General features: G+C 31.5%; 1 protein-coding gene across 1 annotated transcript in view; it reads right to left on the bottom strand.

The window, feature by feature from the left end:
- Positions 1-17,942, bottom strand: part of LOC134697481 (heat shock 70 kDa protein 12A-like) — a 73,377-nt gene that overhangs the window by 42,767 nt on the left and 12,668 nt on the right. The window contains exons 3-4 of the mRNA XM_063559760.1: positions 15,767-16,082; positions 13,142-13,360 (exon numbers count right to left, since the gene is read on the bottom strand). Of these exons, the coding sequence (XP_063415830.1) occupies positions 13,142-13,360; positions 15,767-16,063 (516 nt within the window). The 5' untranslated portion in view covers positions 16,064-16,082. The remainder of the gene's footprint in view (positions 1-13,141; positions 13,361-15,766; positions 16,083-17,942) is intronic.

Genomic DNA, 17,942 nt, shown 5'->3' with positions numbered 1-17,942 from the left:
GTGATACCAATTTTCTGCTATGATTGGGTTTGGCAAAAAGACTGTTTTCAAGTTGATAAGAAAATCTCCAAGTAAGTTTACAAATCTCCAAAAGTTTGACAAGATTGCTTTTTCCTCATCTTTGTCAGTAGCCAGAGAGCTTATTTCAAGCTTGTATGACCCAAATGACAATTTCGCTTCATCACATGTTGACTTAAACAAGTTACGTGTTAAACTTCTAACATGCAAAGACTCAAGTGAACCTGCATTCAAAGAACATATTTTGCGGTCATTTCTAGAAACGAAAATTTGGATGTCCTTACATCTCGCTCATCCAAATCCTTTGTCTCCTTATGAATACGGATGAAAAAGAGTTCACATGGCTCAGATCCAGTCTACTTTTAGGCATGATGACGTCCGATTTCCTGCAAGATTTAATATGTTCTTGCAAGAGATAACAAATATGTAGCAAGAAATATATTTGCCGAGAGCAGCAAATGTCTTGCACTGAGCTTGTCTGTGTCAGGGCAGTGATACTTGCCAAAATATTTATTCTATTTTAGACGAAATCAACCTCTACAGAAGATCAAATGAATGACGATGATGAAGATGAAAACGATAACATTGACTAATAGCGAAAGAGCATTTGAGCAAAGAGGCAACATAAAGTTTAAGTTGCCTCACTATTATTCAATGTAAATATGTATATTATTATTAATTTTGTGTTTTGTAATAACTCTACCAATTGGTTGTGTACTTTTCCGTATGCGATGATAGTTGTAGTTAAGAAAAAAAAAAAAAAGAAACAACACCTTGCTAATATCTAAACAAAACAAAAAACAACAAAAAAACAACCCCTTGCTAGTGTTCTTCGACCTTGACGTGGTTGGTAAGCTTAAGACAATTAAATCATATTGTATTTATAACTGTCGAACTAATAGGAGACCAAAATAACATAGATTTTTAACTGTGCTGTAAACATGGTAAATATGCGCTTTAAAGTAGTTTTACGATATGTTTTAATTTAGTTTTATCAATATTTTGTCGGTATGAAAAACCAGATAGGCGAGACATTACAACTTAAAAAAATAGTTATAAATGTTACTAATATTAAACCAATAGAAATTGTGTGTGTTTAGATGCAAAATTAAATATTACCGAGCGTTTTGCGTCAATATCCGTAAAAATTATGATTTTCACAAAAATACGAGATTTTTTCATTTTAAACACTTTAAAAAAAAAATATATTTCAGAAACAAAAATAAGATAGACTATAGTTTGTCAAATGATATATTTAAGAAATAATTCATGGGGGCTTGAATATATCGTGATTTTACCACGGGTTGGCCCTTTATGACAAATATTTTACCCTGAGCGATAGCGAGGGGTAAAATATCGGCATAAAGGGACAACCCGTGGTAAAATCTAGATATATTCAAGCCCCCATGAATTATTTCGATTCTAATAGGACAAATACGGCAATTATTTTGGATCGAAGCGCTCTAGGTGATGGCATTATTTGCCGTTCCAATATATAAACGCACTATTAAATTGACGTAAAATAACGGAGCAAACTGAATAAATGATGATGCTTAAACTATTTATAATAACATATTTAGATAATGTTAGATTAATCTAATTATTATTGTACTTATATGTCTCATATGTATACAAAAACGGCTAATATAACTCATTTTAGCATCATTTGTTAACGTTTCCTTGTGATGATTTTCCGTTTCACAAGCGTGTATTTTCCCGTAAATTGCTTATATTCTGACGTCATTGTTCTATGACGTCGAGTCGCTCATTCATTAAAAAACATATGACGTGGGGGTACAATGGGAACAGCCCATGAAATATATTTATATTTTACCACGGGTGTGTACTCAAAGCGTTTGAAGGACGTCATGTTAGAATTCATATTATACTGCAGATGAATTTGTTCTTAAACTGCATTTTTCGAGCAGTATCGTAAACTTATGACTTATATTTCCCCTCCCCCCCTTTTTTTTGCCGTTTTTTGAAAAATGTGACTATATCCCAATTTGACGACCAGGCAATTCTGAATGTACGATAAAAGACCTTTCAAATTATATATCATGTAGCCGTGTGTTAGGTAGATGCATTAAAAATCTCCGAATCCTTGTTTTGCCCCTCGCCTACATAGGAATAGTGAATTATGGGAGCTTTGTTTGGGAGACTTCGTAACAGAATCCTGTTGCAATTACTTCTTGTTAATACTGGTAACATCCGCAAGTTATGTCTTGATGAGCAGATGCATAGATACCATATCTGGGAACCAGTACATTATAAAAAAAAAACTATTTATCTATATGATATATCTACCAAAAAGAGGCAACGTTTTTGAAACAGCTGAATTTACAAAGTGCAACCGTTAGGAATACAATGTAATTTCTATTAAATGATATTTTTGACTTTTTTGTATTACTAATATTTCTAAACAAGAATGTGTCCATAGTACACGGATGCCCCACTCGCACTATCATTTTCTGTGTTCAGTGGAACGTGAAAATTTGGGTCAGAACTTTAAGTTGGAATTAAAATTAGAAAGATCATATCATGGGAAACATGTGTACTAAGTTTCAAATTGATTGGACTTCAACTTCATCAAAAACTACCTCGACCAAAAACTTTAACCTGAAGCGGGACGAACGGACGCACAGACGGACGAACGGAGGCACAGACCAGAAAACATAATGCCCCTCTACTATCGTAGGTGGGACATAAACATGAATTAAGATAGATAGCAGGTTTTTTTTTACGAAATTGATCAATGTTTTGTTTTGAATACTAGTACAGACGTGAAAAGTAATGTCATACTAAATACTTATCAAAGGTGGTTTATATATTACAAATAGGGAGACGAAAAAACACAAAATAAGTCAACATTGTATTACAGAATGCATCACAAATTGTGCAAACAGATCAAACTATCACGAACGTACGATTTGAGGGTACTCACTGTTACAGAAATCTAGTTGAAAGTTAAAAACAACATAACAAATAACAATAAAAACATCAAACTTATGAAAGCGTATCGCAGGGATAAATTGTTTTATGTCAATAAAGGTATGACGTTTGCAATGCCAAAATAAAGTATCAACATATGGTTAAGGGGTGGGGATCTGGACAGTTATCAAGTTAATAGCACATTCTCAAATTGAAAGGGGTGGGGTGACTCCAGGAACTTTCTTTTTATTTCATTTGATTTATTTTATTGTCCCCTACAAGAATACTTATGGTTTAGGGGTGGGGATATAGACCGTTTACGAGATAGTAGCATATTCTAAAATTGAACGGGTAGGGGATGACCCCCAGGGACTTCCCTTAAAATACGTTTGATTTGTTTTATCGTCCAATTCAAGAATATATATGGTTTAGGGGTGGGGATATGTACTGTTTACAATATGATAGCACATTCTCAAATTGAAGGGGGTGGAACCCCCTATATTTCAAGCGATTTGTTTTATTGTCCTATGATAATTTCTGAAGATTGCGTGTGTTTATCAGTTACAGTTTTTAAGTTATATTCATTTGAAAATTTTAGAAAATAAAATCCCCTAGGGTTCTATAGTAAACCCCTCCCTTCTTTCTGCCCCCCCCCCCCCCCCAAAAAAATACCCCTTAATAGACCCAAATGCACAAAAGATTGATGGCTAGAAGAAGAAGAAGAAGAAGAAGAAGAAGAAGAGAAAATAACTGTCACTGGAAGTAACCGATCAAATTATGTTCTAGCTGTTTACAGTTGTCGTTTGTTTATTTGTTGCATACTTGTTTTTTGTTAAATTTTTACATAAATTAGACCGTTATTTTTCTCGTTTGAATTGTTTTACATTGTCATTTCGGGGCCTTTTATAGCTGACAATGCAGATGGGCTTTGCTCATTGTTGAAGGCTGTACAGTGAACAATAGCTGTTAATTTCTGTGTTATTTTGGTCTCTTGTGGAGAGTTGTCTCATTGGCAATCATACCAAAACGTCCTTTTTTGTAAGCTTTAGTAACCAGTTAGTCACAAGTTTCCAAAATATTCTATAACAAGAATGTGTCCTCAGTACACGAATGCCCCACTCGCACTATCATTTTCTATGTTCAGTGGACCGTGAAATTGGGGTAAAATCTCTAATTTGGCATTAAAATTGGAAAGATCATATCATAGGGAACATGTGTACCAAGTTTGAAGTCGATTGGACTTCAACTTCATCAAAAACTACCTTGACCAAAAACTTTAACCTGAAGCGGGACAGACGGACGGACGAACGGACGAACGAACGCACAGACCAGAAAACATAATGCCCCTCTACTATCGTAGGTGGAGCATAAAAATACCAAAACAAAACAAATATTAGTGCTAAGAAACACTCAAAATGTATGTTTCTGACCCATAACTTTCTCACTGCAATGCAATAGAGGATTTATTTCCTACAACTGTCAAATTCAAGTGAACATTTTTTTTTTCGATCCCTTTTTTCGTTTGCAACGAATATAACGTACTATGATTTGGTAGTATTACATCTAAAGAAGAGTTTTTTTGTTAAATAATTTCCATTGTTATACTGTTTATTTCAAGCATTGAGGTGGCACCCTAAAGATATAGCAATTTTTTCCCCCCATTTAATTTTTCTTAAAATTTGCATACATATACTACGCAATGGCCTTTATACAAATTTGAGTTAAAAATAGTATGTCACCAGACTTGTTTCCATGGTAACGGCCAGCGAAGTTGGTACATTACGGGTATGCATAAATACATACCTGATGTAAAAAAAAAAAAAGGATATTTTCAAGCTTTTGAAAGTATTTTGAAAGATTTGTTCTTCAAGAGTGCACACACTGAAATGTCTCGCCTTCTTTACTTATCATTGATATTATGTTGATAGTCCGAAGTATACAGCTTTGTTAAAAACTGTCACATAAACTTAACATTAACCAAGATAACTAAACAAAGACCAATGAACCACGAAAATGAGGTCAAGGTCAGATGAACCATCCCAAGCAGACATGTAGAGCTAACAAGGCTTCCTTACAACAAATATAGTTGACCTATTACTTATAGTTTAAGAAAAATAGACCAAAACACAAAAACTTAACGCTGAGCAATGAACAGTGAAAATGAGGTCCAGGTCAAATAAAACCTGCGCGACTGACATATACATACCTGCCAACTGTCACTATTTGCGGGGGATTTCCCCCATGAAGGCTCCCAAATTGAAATTTTGAAAGTGCAATTGTATCCCCAATTTTAACAAAACAATTAATTTTACAATGTCTTTATGCTTGTAGAAGTATAAAAAAAAAAAAAGCCAGAAAACAACATTAAAATGTTTTTGCAGACCCCCTTGAAGGTTTTAAGGACTATGACAGCCATCTTGCATGCAAAACCCCCATGGGCATTTTGAAAAATTGGCAGGTATGCATATAGATCATAAAATATTTCCATACACCAAATATAGTTGACCTATAGCATATAGTATTAGATAAAAAGACCAAAACTCAAAAACTTAACTTTGACCATTCAACCATTAAAATGAGGTCAAGTTCAGATGACATCTGCCCGCTAGACATGTACACCTTATAATCATTCCACACATCAAATATAGTAGATATATTGCATAAAGTATGAGAAAAACAGACCAAAATACCAAAACTTGACTATAACCACTGAAACAAGTGACTAGCTGACAGGTGTCATCTGACCTTGACCTCATTTTTATGGTTCAGTGGTCAAAGTTGAGTTTTTGAGTTTGGTCCATTTTTCTAATAATTTATGCATTAGTCAACAATATTTGGTGTATGGAAATATTTCATGATCTATATGTCTGTTACGCAGGTTTTATTTGACCTTGACTTCTTTTTCATGGTCCATTGCTAAGTGTTAATTGTTTGTGTTTTTGTCTGTTTTTCTTAATTTATAAGCAATAAGTAAACAATATTTTTTGTATATAAGAATTGTTAGCTGTACATGTCTGCCTGTCATGGTTCATCTGACATTGACCTCATTTTCATGGTTCATTGATCAATGTTCAGTTTTCTTTGGTTAATGTTGAGTTTATGTGACAGTTGTAATAAAGCTTTATATTTTAGGTCTATCAACATAATATCAATGATTAGTAAAGAAGGCGAGACATTTCAGTGTGTGCACTCTTGAAATTATTATTAAAAAGTAAATAAAATACAGATAATGGCAGTTTTATTCATATTCATTAATTTCGGCTCCAATTTCATTAACACTGCTGCACACAAAAAACACAGATTTTGTTAGAAATTTCTATTTTTCGGAAAATTCCAAAAAAATCGTCCAATGATTCTTTTTTATAAATTTGACATATGATGGTCATAACAATGAGCTTTAAAAAAAATTCAAATAAAAAATATGGGTCACCAGACTATTTTTTTACTAAAATATATGTAGTTAGGCACAAAATTAACATTCATTTCCATTTTCTGTTCTGGTAATAGAAGATACAATGTGGTTGAAATGCACTAGAAATTTAAAAAGAATAAGGGGAGACAATTATGTAAGTTGCTTTCATGCTAACCAATTTTCTAACAAACTTATTTGATATTACCAGACACACACACACGAAAGACTAATACTTTTTATCTCAGGATGATGGTTAGTATTACATAACATGATTAGCTCAATGGGTTTTTTCTAATCATGTTTTAACTTTTACCTAAATTTCCTGATTCTTACGGAGACTGGCCCTTAATGTGAAGTTTTGTCATAATCAGTTCAATAATATGAGTAAAATGTAAACTAACTAAACAACTTTATCAATAATAATAAAAACAGGTAAATGAAATACAATCTGTTAAAACGGTTGAAAATGTTTTCGTGTATTTGTTATGACCTCTTGGAATCTTTCAAGATCATGCAGTTAAAATTCGTTTTGCTTTTTTAATTAGGTTTATATAGGTCTTAGCACGCCTTATCCTTGAGTGTAAGAATATAGTTCGTTACCGGTCAAGGTGTATCATGTAAATAACTGTCAGTACGTACATAAATATGAATTAAAAAGAAGGCAACCACGATGTCATAAGTCTCGACACCGATTCAACAATATAAAGCATGTAAATACAAGTAAATAAAGAAACGAAGGATTCATAACAAGCTAGAAAACAAAGATGTTATTCGAACGCCACATGTTGGCGGAATTTCGTAACGTTTTTAAAATCGGCAACTGTCAAAATTGTCTGGAAGGACGTAACGTATACAAAAAGATACTGCCGCAATATTTAACCTTATCAACAATGATAAGTAACCCTAATGGAATTCTTTGTTCTCATTATAATGTATATATTTGGTTCATTTATACCTCCCATACAGTCTCAACATTTAAGGCCAATTAAATAAATACTTTGGGGTAACATTCACTCGTTTATGTTAGAAATGTTATAATAAATGTAATACATATTGAAGTATTCAAGCTGAAGAAACAATCTATAAGAAAGTTTACAGACTCCGAGGAATTTTTAATGAGTCTGTAAATTTACATCGCATTTCGGAGAGTGCCAGAAAGGCTTCCATTCTCTTTAATTAAATAATTTATTGTTGCTACTTAGAAAATAACTTAACTTACTTATCACTATATATTTATTAAGTTTTACCAAGGGACTAATTCTGTTATAGCAGAATATAAGAAATGAAGACAAAAAGTCAGAAAAGGCTCCAAAAAACATGGAGAATGTCTTGCTTTGTCTACTTATTTCATGGTGGAGTCCTCTTTCTAGGCAATTTTTTAATAAAATGTGTTATTGAGACTCACAACCAGATTATTCTCATTTTTGTAATATTTCTCTTTAGGGCATACGATAGTTTTGATCCCGTATTTACAAGTTGATGAAAATTTACATATAGGCTATATTTTACCTGATTGAATCAAAAATATATACAGTCTTCATGTGCTACTTTTTGAGTTAAATTAGGTCAAAATAAATAATATTTGCTCAAAATTCGGATTTGTGGCCGAACGAAAGACATAATGTTTTTGTTTTAAAAGATAAACACAAATCGTTTTTTGTTAAATATTTTGTAATTTCTGTATTCTATAAGTATTTTAAACATTTATGCATTTTTCGTTCAGAAATAACTCATATTTATCAAATGGTCATGAATTGAAAAAAAATGTTAAGTTTTGCTGTATATTTTTCAACATTAAAATAATTGCACTATTTTAAATTATACTTAAAACTTTAAATATACTTCGAATTTTTATAATTGCGAGGCAAATACAAGCTGTGACCTAGTAAATTCATGACTGCACTTATGTCCGGTCAGGTGATATGCATCAAATGAAATTCGCTATTTTACTCTTTTGTCATTGATATAGGAAGATGTGGTGTGAGTGCCAATGAGACAACTCCCCGTCGGGTCAGGTGAAATGCATCAAATGAAATTCGCTATTTTACTCTTTTGTCATAGATATAGGAAGATGTGGTGTGAGTGCCAATGAGACAACTCTCCATATCCATGTTTATATATAATTTATCATATCTATTATAGCTACACTGAATTAGTATTGTTATTAGTTTACAATGCTTGGTTACTGTATTCATGTATCCTTTTTTTATCTTTGGTTTGATCAAGAGAAAAATATACCATTTACTGAAACAAATTATGTTGTTCATATAATGTGTTATGCGATATTTTTATCGATGTCAAACTGTGACATATCTGGAAAAGATGCATTTTTTGACTGATTTTTAACATTCAAACTGATTTTATTTTAAAACAGATGCATGGACCCCTTTTTTTTTAAAACGATATTTTGGTTCATTTTGCAGGGAGATTATGTGGACCAAATTTTATAAAACTGGAATTATTGCCATTTTTTTTAATTTTGATAAATATACAGCAAACAATGACGTTTTTTCTCAATTCATGACCATTTGATAAATATGAGTTATTTCTGAAAAGAAAATGCATAAATTGTTATGGTACTTTGTGTTTATCTTTTAAAAAAAAAAGTTATGTCGTTTTTTCGGCCACAAATCCTAATTTTGGGCAAATGTTATTAGTTAGATAGTGTAACCTAATATGATATATACAGGATCAGTAAATTCCATATGGATTAAGAGCGAAGCTCATATGGAATTTACTGACCCTGTATATATCATATTAGGCCACTAGCACACTATGTAACTAATTTATCTTACTGACTATCTTTATTTGTTGAATTAAGACTAAAGTTGGCTTACTTGCTATCATAACACATCTTCTTATATCTGTATAAAAAGTGTTCAAGTGTTCAATTTTAAGAACCTTCTCCAATTGGTCTACGCTAAAAAAAACTAATGTAAACGACAAATATCTATTATCAACAAACTTGATATAACAAAATTAAACAGATCTTTCAATACTTTTTAATAATCAAACAATGCCTCAGTTGTAAATCCACTACTAACCGTGTATTGACATAGCACCGCATCCCTAATAACCTAATATTGAATATACACGGTCTTCAACAGGTCGCTATTAACCAATCATATTCCTATAAATGTATAGGAGGTAAAATAAACAAAATTTCGACCTCATTTAATTAAAAGAGTAGCACATGAAGGTATATTTTTCATTACATATTTGATTTAATCAGGCAAAAAAATGCCTATATTAAAATTTTCATCAAACTGTAAATACGGGATCAAAACTGTATCGTTTGCCCTTAAATTAGTTAAATAGTTTTATCATATGTTTAGTGGTAAATACAGTAGTTTTCGATAATTGATAAATAGCCTGCTGTTTAATCCATATCGCGCAACTTTGATGCGCATCCTTTATCGCAATCGCATACCCTTAATCAAACCCCTACCTTTATTGCATACCTGAGCAGTTGAAAAGCAAGTTCTTGTAAACGTTCGTTGTCGTCAAGCTCCATCAGCAACACTAGCAGGGAGCATTAATTAGGTGGCGCTACAGTAGCCCGTAACGTCAAAAAGTCGGCAAAATCAATCGGCTAAAAGATTGACGTTAGTTTAAACAATATGTATTCAGATAATTCATCATGATACAAGATTATACAAAGGAAATAATATTCAGGATTCAGAAACAAGCAATTTTTTTTTACAAATCTGTCTCCTTTACAAAAACAATATACTTATTGAACAATACATAAATATAAATACTGGCATGCTCTGTAATAAATATATGAATATAAAAAAGGTGAAAAAGAAGAAAAAAACAATTTAATGAGAAACATTTTTTTTTTTAATTTTAAAAAATTAAACATTAACATGAACTATTGTAATGAATAGTGTGAAATGCTTTGGTTCCTATTGAGTGACGAAGCATTAACATCAAGGGTTAAAACGTTTACTTTAAATTATATATTTGACGTTTAAAGTATTTTCTTCAACATGTCATGTTCAATTATAATTAAATTTTAAAATATGTATGTTTTTCGACCAATATAATTTCTTTACGACATGCACACATTATAAAAATAGCTTGTTAATGCTATTCCCTGTCCGTTTAAAAAAAAAAACCTATTTCAAATTTCTACACAATTTTGAAGCCATCATTTTTAACTATTATACATCAATTTAAGTGACCACCAGCCATGTCAATTTGTATCTGGTTTTAGCTGCGTTTCTACTTCAAAATAATGAAGTTAAGCTTCTTTTCATTGTACCTGTTTCAAAAGAACTCTAAAATACTGATTTTATTAAAGATATGAATGAAATTTTGATTAAAAGTTGTGGTTTTTCAAAATTCCATACGACGCCTGTATTTTAAAGTCACTAAAAAACCCTTTTGATCCCCTACACAAATTGACGGTGATTTTGTTTAACTTTTCTTTTTTCAACATTCGTCATGTAACGTTTAAAACAAAATATGTGTCAGTGTCATGTACATAGTAAAAGTTAACACATTGGAAAAGTGAAACAACAAACTTCTTTGCGTTTGAAACTTTACGTCTCGGGAAATTCTGACAAATCAGACATATTTTGTTAGCCTATGGATGGACAAGGCACAAAAAATAGCAATAGAAAGTGCATTACAAAGAAAATTTCTGGAGGAAAAAACATACTAAAAAAGGAAATGAAGGTCAGTTAATTATATTTATATTTTTATAAGTTAAAATCTTGCTTATACATATTATTATCTCTTTTCTAAGTAAGCTACAATGAAAAGAGCAACAACTAGCTTATTAAGTGAAAAGATGTGTTCTCACAAAGTTGAATTTATTTAGCAAATTCTTGTCAAATTTAAGGATGTACTTGGTTGAGGTTTTGAAATTTGTGTCAAATATTCGGACTCCTTTGTGTTTTTCCATACAATTCAATGTTAAATATTTTGCCCCATAACACCCATTTATTTTTTCATATCAGTCTTAATAGCTCATGAAAGATTATTTACCCAAATTTTATAAGATTCTTGATTTTCTTTCTTTTGTTTTGAGACCCAATGAGACCAATGCAAATATAAGATAAAAATCCAAGTGAGCCGTTTCCCGCCATATTTTAAATCTCAAATATCTCGAAAAGAAGGTCCATGACCTTTCAATATTTTTAGCGAATCTTTATCCTAAATTGATGCTCTACCAGCTAATAGTTTCAATTCTAATTTCTTAATTTCTTAATTTTTACCTAACCTCATGTAAGTACATCCTTAATCATCATGTAACAATATTTAAAAAAAAAAGTAAAATGCCCAAGATTTGTCCCACCAATTTCATTTCTGAGATTAATATCAAATTATTCAGGTAAAATATATATATATAATACAGCAGCTGATACAGCAACCTGAAGAGAAGCTTAGCCCCATTTTTTTCTTCAAAAAGTTTACTTTCATAATCTATATCATGTATATAATGAGAAATAAGACAAATGGCTACTATTCAAGCTAATCTAATAGTTTAATTCTACAATAATAATGATTTTGAAACTCAAAATTGTGTCACTTTAACTTATAATTTTAAACATTATTTTTTTACAGAATTTGCTGTCAATATTTTTGGTATAAAACTTATCCCTTTTTCTGTAGGATATTTTCTAGGCAATATTTTACTGTTCAACTAAGAAACAGTTGCATAGGCTTCAGTTAAAAGGCTCTCTTACTTTGAAGAAAGTTATTGTGACTCTTGGTCCCACTTTATAGAACATAAAATATAAATGACCAGTACTATTATTCTATCAGAAAGATTTTACAAATTGTATAAAATATGTTTTATTGCATTAAATATTATCAGAAGTGTTTAAAACTAACTAAAGTTAGGTTTGATCCCATATACAATTATAAATATTACTAAGTATATTTCATCAGCCAGATCTAATTTATATCAATATAGCTAGGTTTTTAGTTGTATATGGAGGTGCCCTTATCCTCATTTCTGACTGGGTTTTTTTTCCTACTAGTATTTTGTCTTTTAATTATTACATTAAGTCCTTCTCTGAAAAATAGGGAAGTATCTCTTCTTTATATAAGTATATAATAGCTGTAAATCGAGTTTCGTTTTTTTTTTCTTTCTAATTTTTGTAAAGTAAACTCCTTTTTACGCATTTTGCTGGGTTTTTATATTTGACTGGTGATATAAGGGGAGGTAACAACTCGTAAATATTTAGATTTTTTTTAGGAGACTTGACAATTTTCACTCAAACTCCAAGTTTGAAGATAAAATAAAGAATAAAGGACTTTGATTTGATGCGCATACTTATAACATACACATAAGGATCTATTTATCATGATATATTAATCTGCTCACTAGGAGATAGTGCCAAATAATAAGATAGAAGATGTAATATATAACATGTATAAGTATTGGACATACTTATTACTGTATTCCTATTTTGAGAAGTGAAAACTATATATATTCAAGATAAGTTGTGTCAATAACTTTTTATTATACAAAAGTATTCTTTAGAAATACTTAATAAAATAGTAATAGAGCTTAGAAACACCCAATTTATATGTTTATGACCCAGAAATTTCTTATTGCATTGAAATGTAGGATTTTTTTCCTACAACTGTAAAATTCAAGGAAATATTTTTCGTATGCAACAGGATTTTACGTACTAGGATTAGGTGGTTGTACACTTACATGAGCATAGGAGAGTGATCTGAACGATTAAACTTATGAAACTTTTTTCAGGAACAATCAAAAAAGTTTTGAAGCCTGAATGTGAAAAAAAAACTTAAACAAACCTTAGTGGCAGCTTCTCTCATAAATTGCTTCGCAGAGTCTTCCCATATGGCAGGTACTGTTAAGACATAGCGAATATCATTCTCCTGAATGCCTTTTATTTTATCTGATATATGTTTAAATACTTTATCCTTCAGGAACTGAATTATACACTGAAACACATTCAAAGCTTCCATTTCTTTACCGCACAAATCTTTGATCTTGATGTCTCTTGTAATTCTCTGCAAAAATATTTAAAAATTGGTTTTACAAATGAATGCATCCCTATGCGCATACTTATAACATACACATAAGGATCTATTTATCATGATATATTAATCTGCTCACTAGGAGATAGTGCCAAATAATAAGATAGAAGATGTAATATATAACATGTATAAGTATTGAACATATTTATTACTGTATTCCTATTTTGTGAATATTTTTTTTTATCTTTCTGTAAAACTAACGAATTACTAATAAGTCCATGAGTTGACTTCATTAGAGGTCGGTCATTTAAAGACGTATCAACCGTATCATATACGTTGACATATCCGCGTCTGCAGATATATAAAAAAAAACAGTATATGATCCCGAGCTTAAATTTTATGTACTTTCAATAATGCAGATGGGCGAATGATTAACTTCTAATGCAGAAATTTACAAAATAATTAGGAAATATCGAGTTTTGTGGAATTTGTAACCCGATTTTTAAAGATATTCCGGAGAGTTTACATGTATGATAGGAGTGAATATAGTAAAATCGTTTGTTTGTGTTTGAACTTGTGCTCACGTAGAACACAATTGTTAATTGACAAAAAGAGTGATACTCATCAGTACTTTATTTCTATTACCTTTTTTGATCAAATCGTAAATGAACAATATTTAACAATATTCAAAGTCCCTTTATACATGTAAAAGTAGTACATTTGAATATTTTGTGTATATTCATAAAAGATCTCGAAATATCTTTTAACCTAGATCATTCAAGGATTGTGTACGAAAATCGTGTACCTGCCCTACATTGGCGCCTTTTAAGGGCATGTTAACGTAGTTGATATAACCCCTTAAATTTTGTTCACAAAACACCACTATCACTAATATTGAAAGTGTATGTTTGATTGTTTCGAAGAGATTCCAATTAGGTTTTTTTAAATGAAGCTTGGTCTTATTTATAAGCTCGGGATCACATACCATTTTTTGATATATCTGCAGATGAGGATACGTCAACGTTTACGATACGGTTGATACGCTTGTAAATGACCGACCTCTAGCCTAATAGATATTGATTAAAAAAAATTGTCTGTTTTTCGAGGTAGATAATATTAGAAGAAAATGAAATAGGAAAGGTCATGCTTTGGTATTATAGATAAAAACATTTTATATTCGGTCAAATGCACCTTAGAGCTTGTGTTGCTTATTTGTACTTATGCCGAATCAAAATAAAGTTTTCGTATCTTATTTTAAACATCGCTCAGACAAGAAGGTAAAACCATTAAAACAGTATATGATCCCGAGCTTAAATTTTATGTACTTTCAATAATACAAATGGGCGACTGATTAACTTCTAATGCAGAAATTTACAAAATAATTAGGAAATATCGAGTTTTGTGGAATTTGTAACCCGATTTTTAAAGATATTCCGGACAGTTTACATGTATGATAGGAGTGAATATAGTAAAATCGTTTGTTTGTGTTTGAACTTGTGCTCACGAAGAACACAATTGTTAATTGACAAAAAGAGTGATACTCAGTACTTTTTTTTTATTACCTTTTTTGATCAAATCGTAAATGAACAATATTTAACAATATTCAAAGTCCCATTATACAAGTAAAAGTAGTACATTTGAATTTTTTGTGTATATTCATATCAGATCTCGAAATATCTTTTAAACTAGATCATTAAAGGATTGTGTACGAATATCGTGTACCTGCCCTACATTGGCTCCTTTTTAAGGGCATGTTAACGTAGTTGATATAACCTCTTAAATTTTTTTTCACAAATCACCACTATCACTAATATTGAAAGTGTATGTTTGATTGTTTCGAAGAGATTCCAATAAGTTTTTTTTAAATGAAGCTTGGTCTTATTTATAAGCTCGGTATCACATACCATTTTTTTTATTTATCTGCAGATGAGGAGACGTCAACGTTTACGATACGGTTGATACGCTTGTAAATGACCGACCTCTAGCCTAATAGATATTGATTAGAAAAATGTGTCTGTTTTTCGAGGTAGATAATATTAGAAGAAAATGAAATAGGAAAGGTCATGCTTTGGTATTATAGATAAAAACATTTTATATTCGGTCAATTGCGCCTTAGAGCTTGTGTTGCTTATTTGTACTTATGCCGAATCAAAATAAGTTTTCTTATCTTATTTTAAACATCGCTCAGACAAGAAGGTAAAACCATTAAAACAGTGGTTACACAGATTATTTCCGTAAAGTTTTTTGAAGGTGATGCGAATTAATATTTGTGTAAGTTTGTGCAACAAAATAAAAGGGACAACAGATGCTAAGGTTTGTTACACTCCATCGTGGAACATAGGAATAAATAAATGCCAAAAAAATGACTGATTATCTGATGTGCATGTAGTTTAAAATGTCATGGTTGTAACCTAAATGTTCTCTGCACTTGATACTCACCCTCTCATGGAGAAGCATCTTAAAGCTATGAAAATAATAATAATCTTCATGCTCCTCTTCAGCAACTAATTCGGAGTACATATTCTCAGCCTCATATCCAAACGCTACAAATTTCTGATGCGAATCTAGTAAAATAGCAGTAGGTGCTTTTAATGAATGTAGTTTACTTCCAGGCCAGTAACTTGTGTTTATATTAGTTGGCTCCCTTGAATAATCATCCTTAGAACTAAAGGCATAACCTGAATATGTAGTACCTATATCTATAGCAGCACAGACATAGTATGTAGAACTTGCCATCGACGATTCCCTGTACTGTCTATCAAATAAACAACAGCACAAGTTTAGTAAGATTACATTTAGCATAAGATTAAACATACAATGAAATATCGCATACTGAAATTCTGATTTTTAAGCTGAAGCTTGTTGTTAGTCAAAGATCGTTGATATTTTAATTTTACTGATTTTTTTTCATTAACCCCATGGACTCGGACGATTTTCCTGTTGTTAGACAATTTTTCTAATTAATTTTGCCTGCTATTCACTTGATATTATACAACATACCATCTTTGTTATGTTTTATTAACGATGTTTATCAATTGAGTTATGCTATATTATGTTCCAGAAATTTAGGTACTGATCAACAATGAAAGTAATGGTGAACACTGTGAGTGAAAAAGAACAATAAAAGTAATGGTGAACACTGCCAGTGAATGTGAACAATGATAGTGAAAGTGAACAATGACAGTAATGGTGAATATTGACACTAAAGGTAAACAATGACAGTAAAAGGGAATAATGACAGTAATGGTGTGACAGTAATGGTAAACACTGACAGAAATGGTAAACACTGACAATAAATGTAAACAATGACATTAATGGTGAACACTGACAGTAATGGTGTCCAATGATAGTAATGGTGAACGCTGACATTGAATGTAAACAATGACATTAATCATGTGTTAACAGTGAACACTGAAAGAAATGATAAACAATGACAGTAATGGTCAACGCTAACAGTACTGTAAACAATGACAGTAATGTTGAACAATACCAGTAATGATGAGCAATGAAAGTAATGGTGAACGCTGACAGTGAATGTGACCAATAACAGTAATGGTAAACAATGACAGTAATGGTGAACATTGACAGTAATGCTGAACAATGACAGTAATAGTGAACAGCAGTGAATGTGAACAATGACAGTAAAGGTGAACACTGATCGTAATGGTGAACAGTAGTGAAGGTTAACAATGACAGTAATGGTGAACAATGACAGTAAAGGTGAACAATGACATCAATGGTGAACAATGACAGTAATGGTGAACAATGACAGTAATGGTGAACAATGACAGTAAAGGTGAACAATGACAGTAATGGTGAACAATGACAGTAAAGGTGAACAATGACAGTAAAGGTAAACAATGACAGTAAAGGTAAACAATGACAGTAAAGGTAAACAATGACAGTAAGGGTGAACAATGACAGTAAGGGTGAACAGTGACAGTAAAGGTGAACAATGACAGTAATGGTTAACAATGACAGTAATGGTGAACACTGACAGTAATAGTGAACAATGACAGTAATGGTGAACATTGACAGTAAAGGTGAACAATGACAGTAAATGTAAACAATGACAGTAAAGGTGAACAATGGCAGTAAAGGTGAACAATGACAGTAAAGGTGAACAATGACAGAAAAGGTAAACAATGACAGTAATGGTGAAAAATGACAGTATAGGTGAACAATGACAGTAAAGGTGAACAATGACAGTAAAGGTAATCAATGACAGTAATGGTAAACAATGACAGTAAAGGTGAACAATGACAGTAATGGTGAACAATGACAGTATAGGTGAACAATGACAGTAAAGGTGAACAATGACAGTAAATGTAAACAATGACAGTAAAGGTGAACAATGGCAGTAAAGGTGAACAATGACAGTAAAGGTGAACAATGACAGAAAAGGTAAACAATGACAGTAATGGTGAAAAATGACAGTATAGGTGAACAATGACAGTAAAGGTGAACAATGACAGTATAGGTGAACAATGACAGTAAAGGTAAACAATGACAGTAATGGTGAACAATGACAGTAAAGGTAAACAATGACAGTAATGGTGAACAATGACAGTAATAGTGAACAATGACAGTAATGGTGAACAATGACAGTAATAGT

The sequence above is a fragment of the Mytilus trossulus genome, chromosome 14 (assembly GCF_036588685.1).
Source record: "Mytilus trossulus isolate FHL-02 chromosome 14, PNRI_Mtr1.1.1.hap1, whole genome shotgun sequence".
In the NCBI taxonomy this organism is placed as follows: Eukaryota; Metazoa; Mollusca; class Bivalvia; order Mytilida; family Mytilidae; genus Mytilus; species Mytilus trossulus.
Note: the sequence above shows the minus strand (reverse complement) of the source record. Positions and strands in the feature narration are given on the sequence as shown.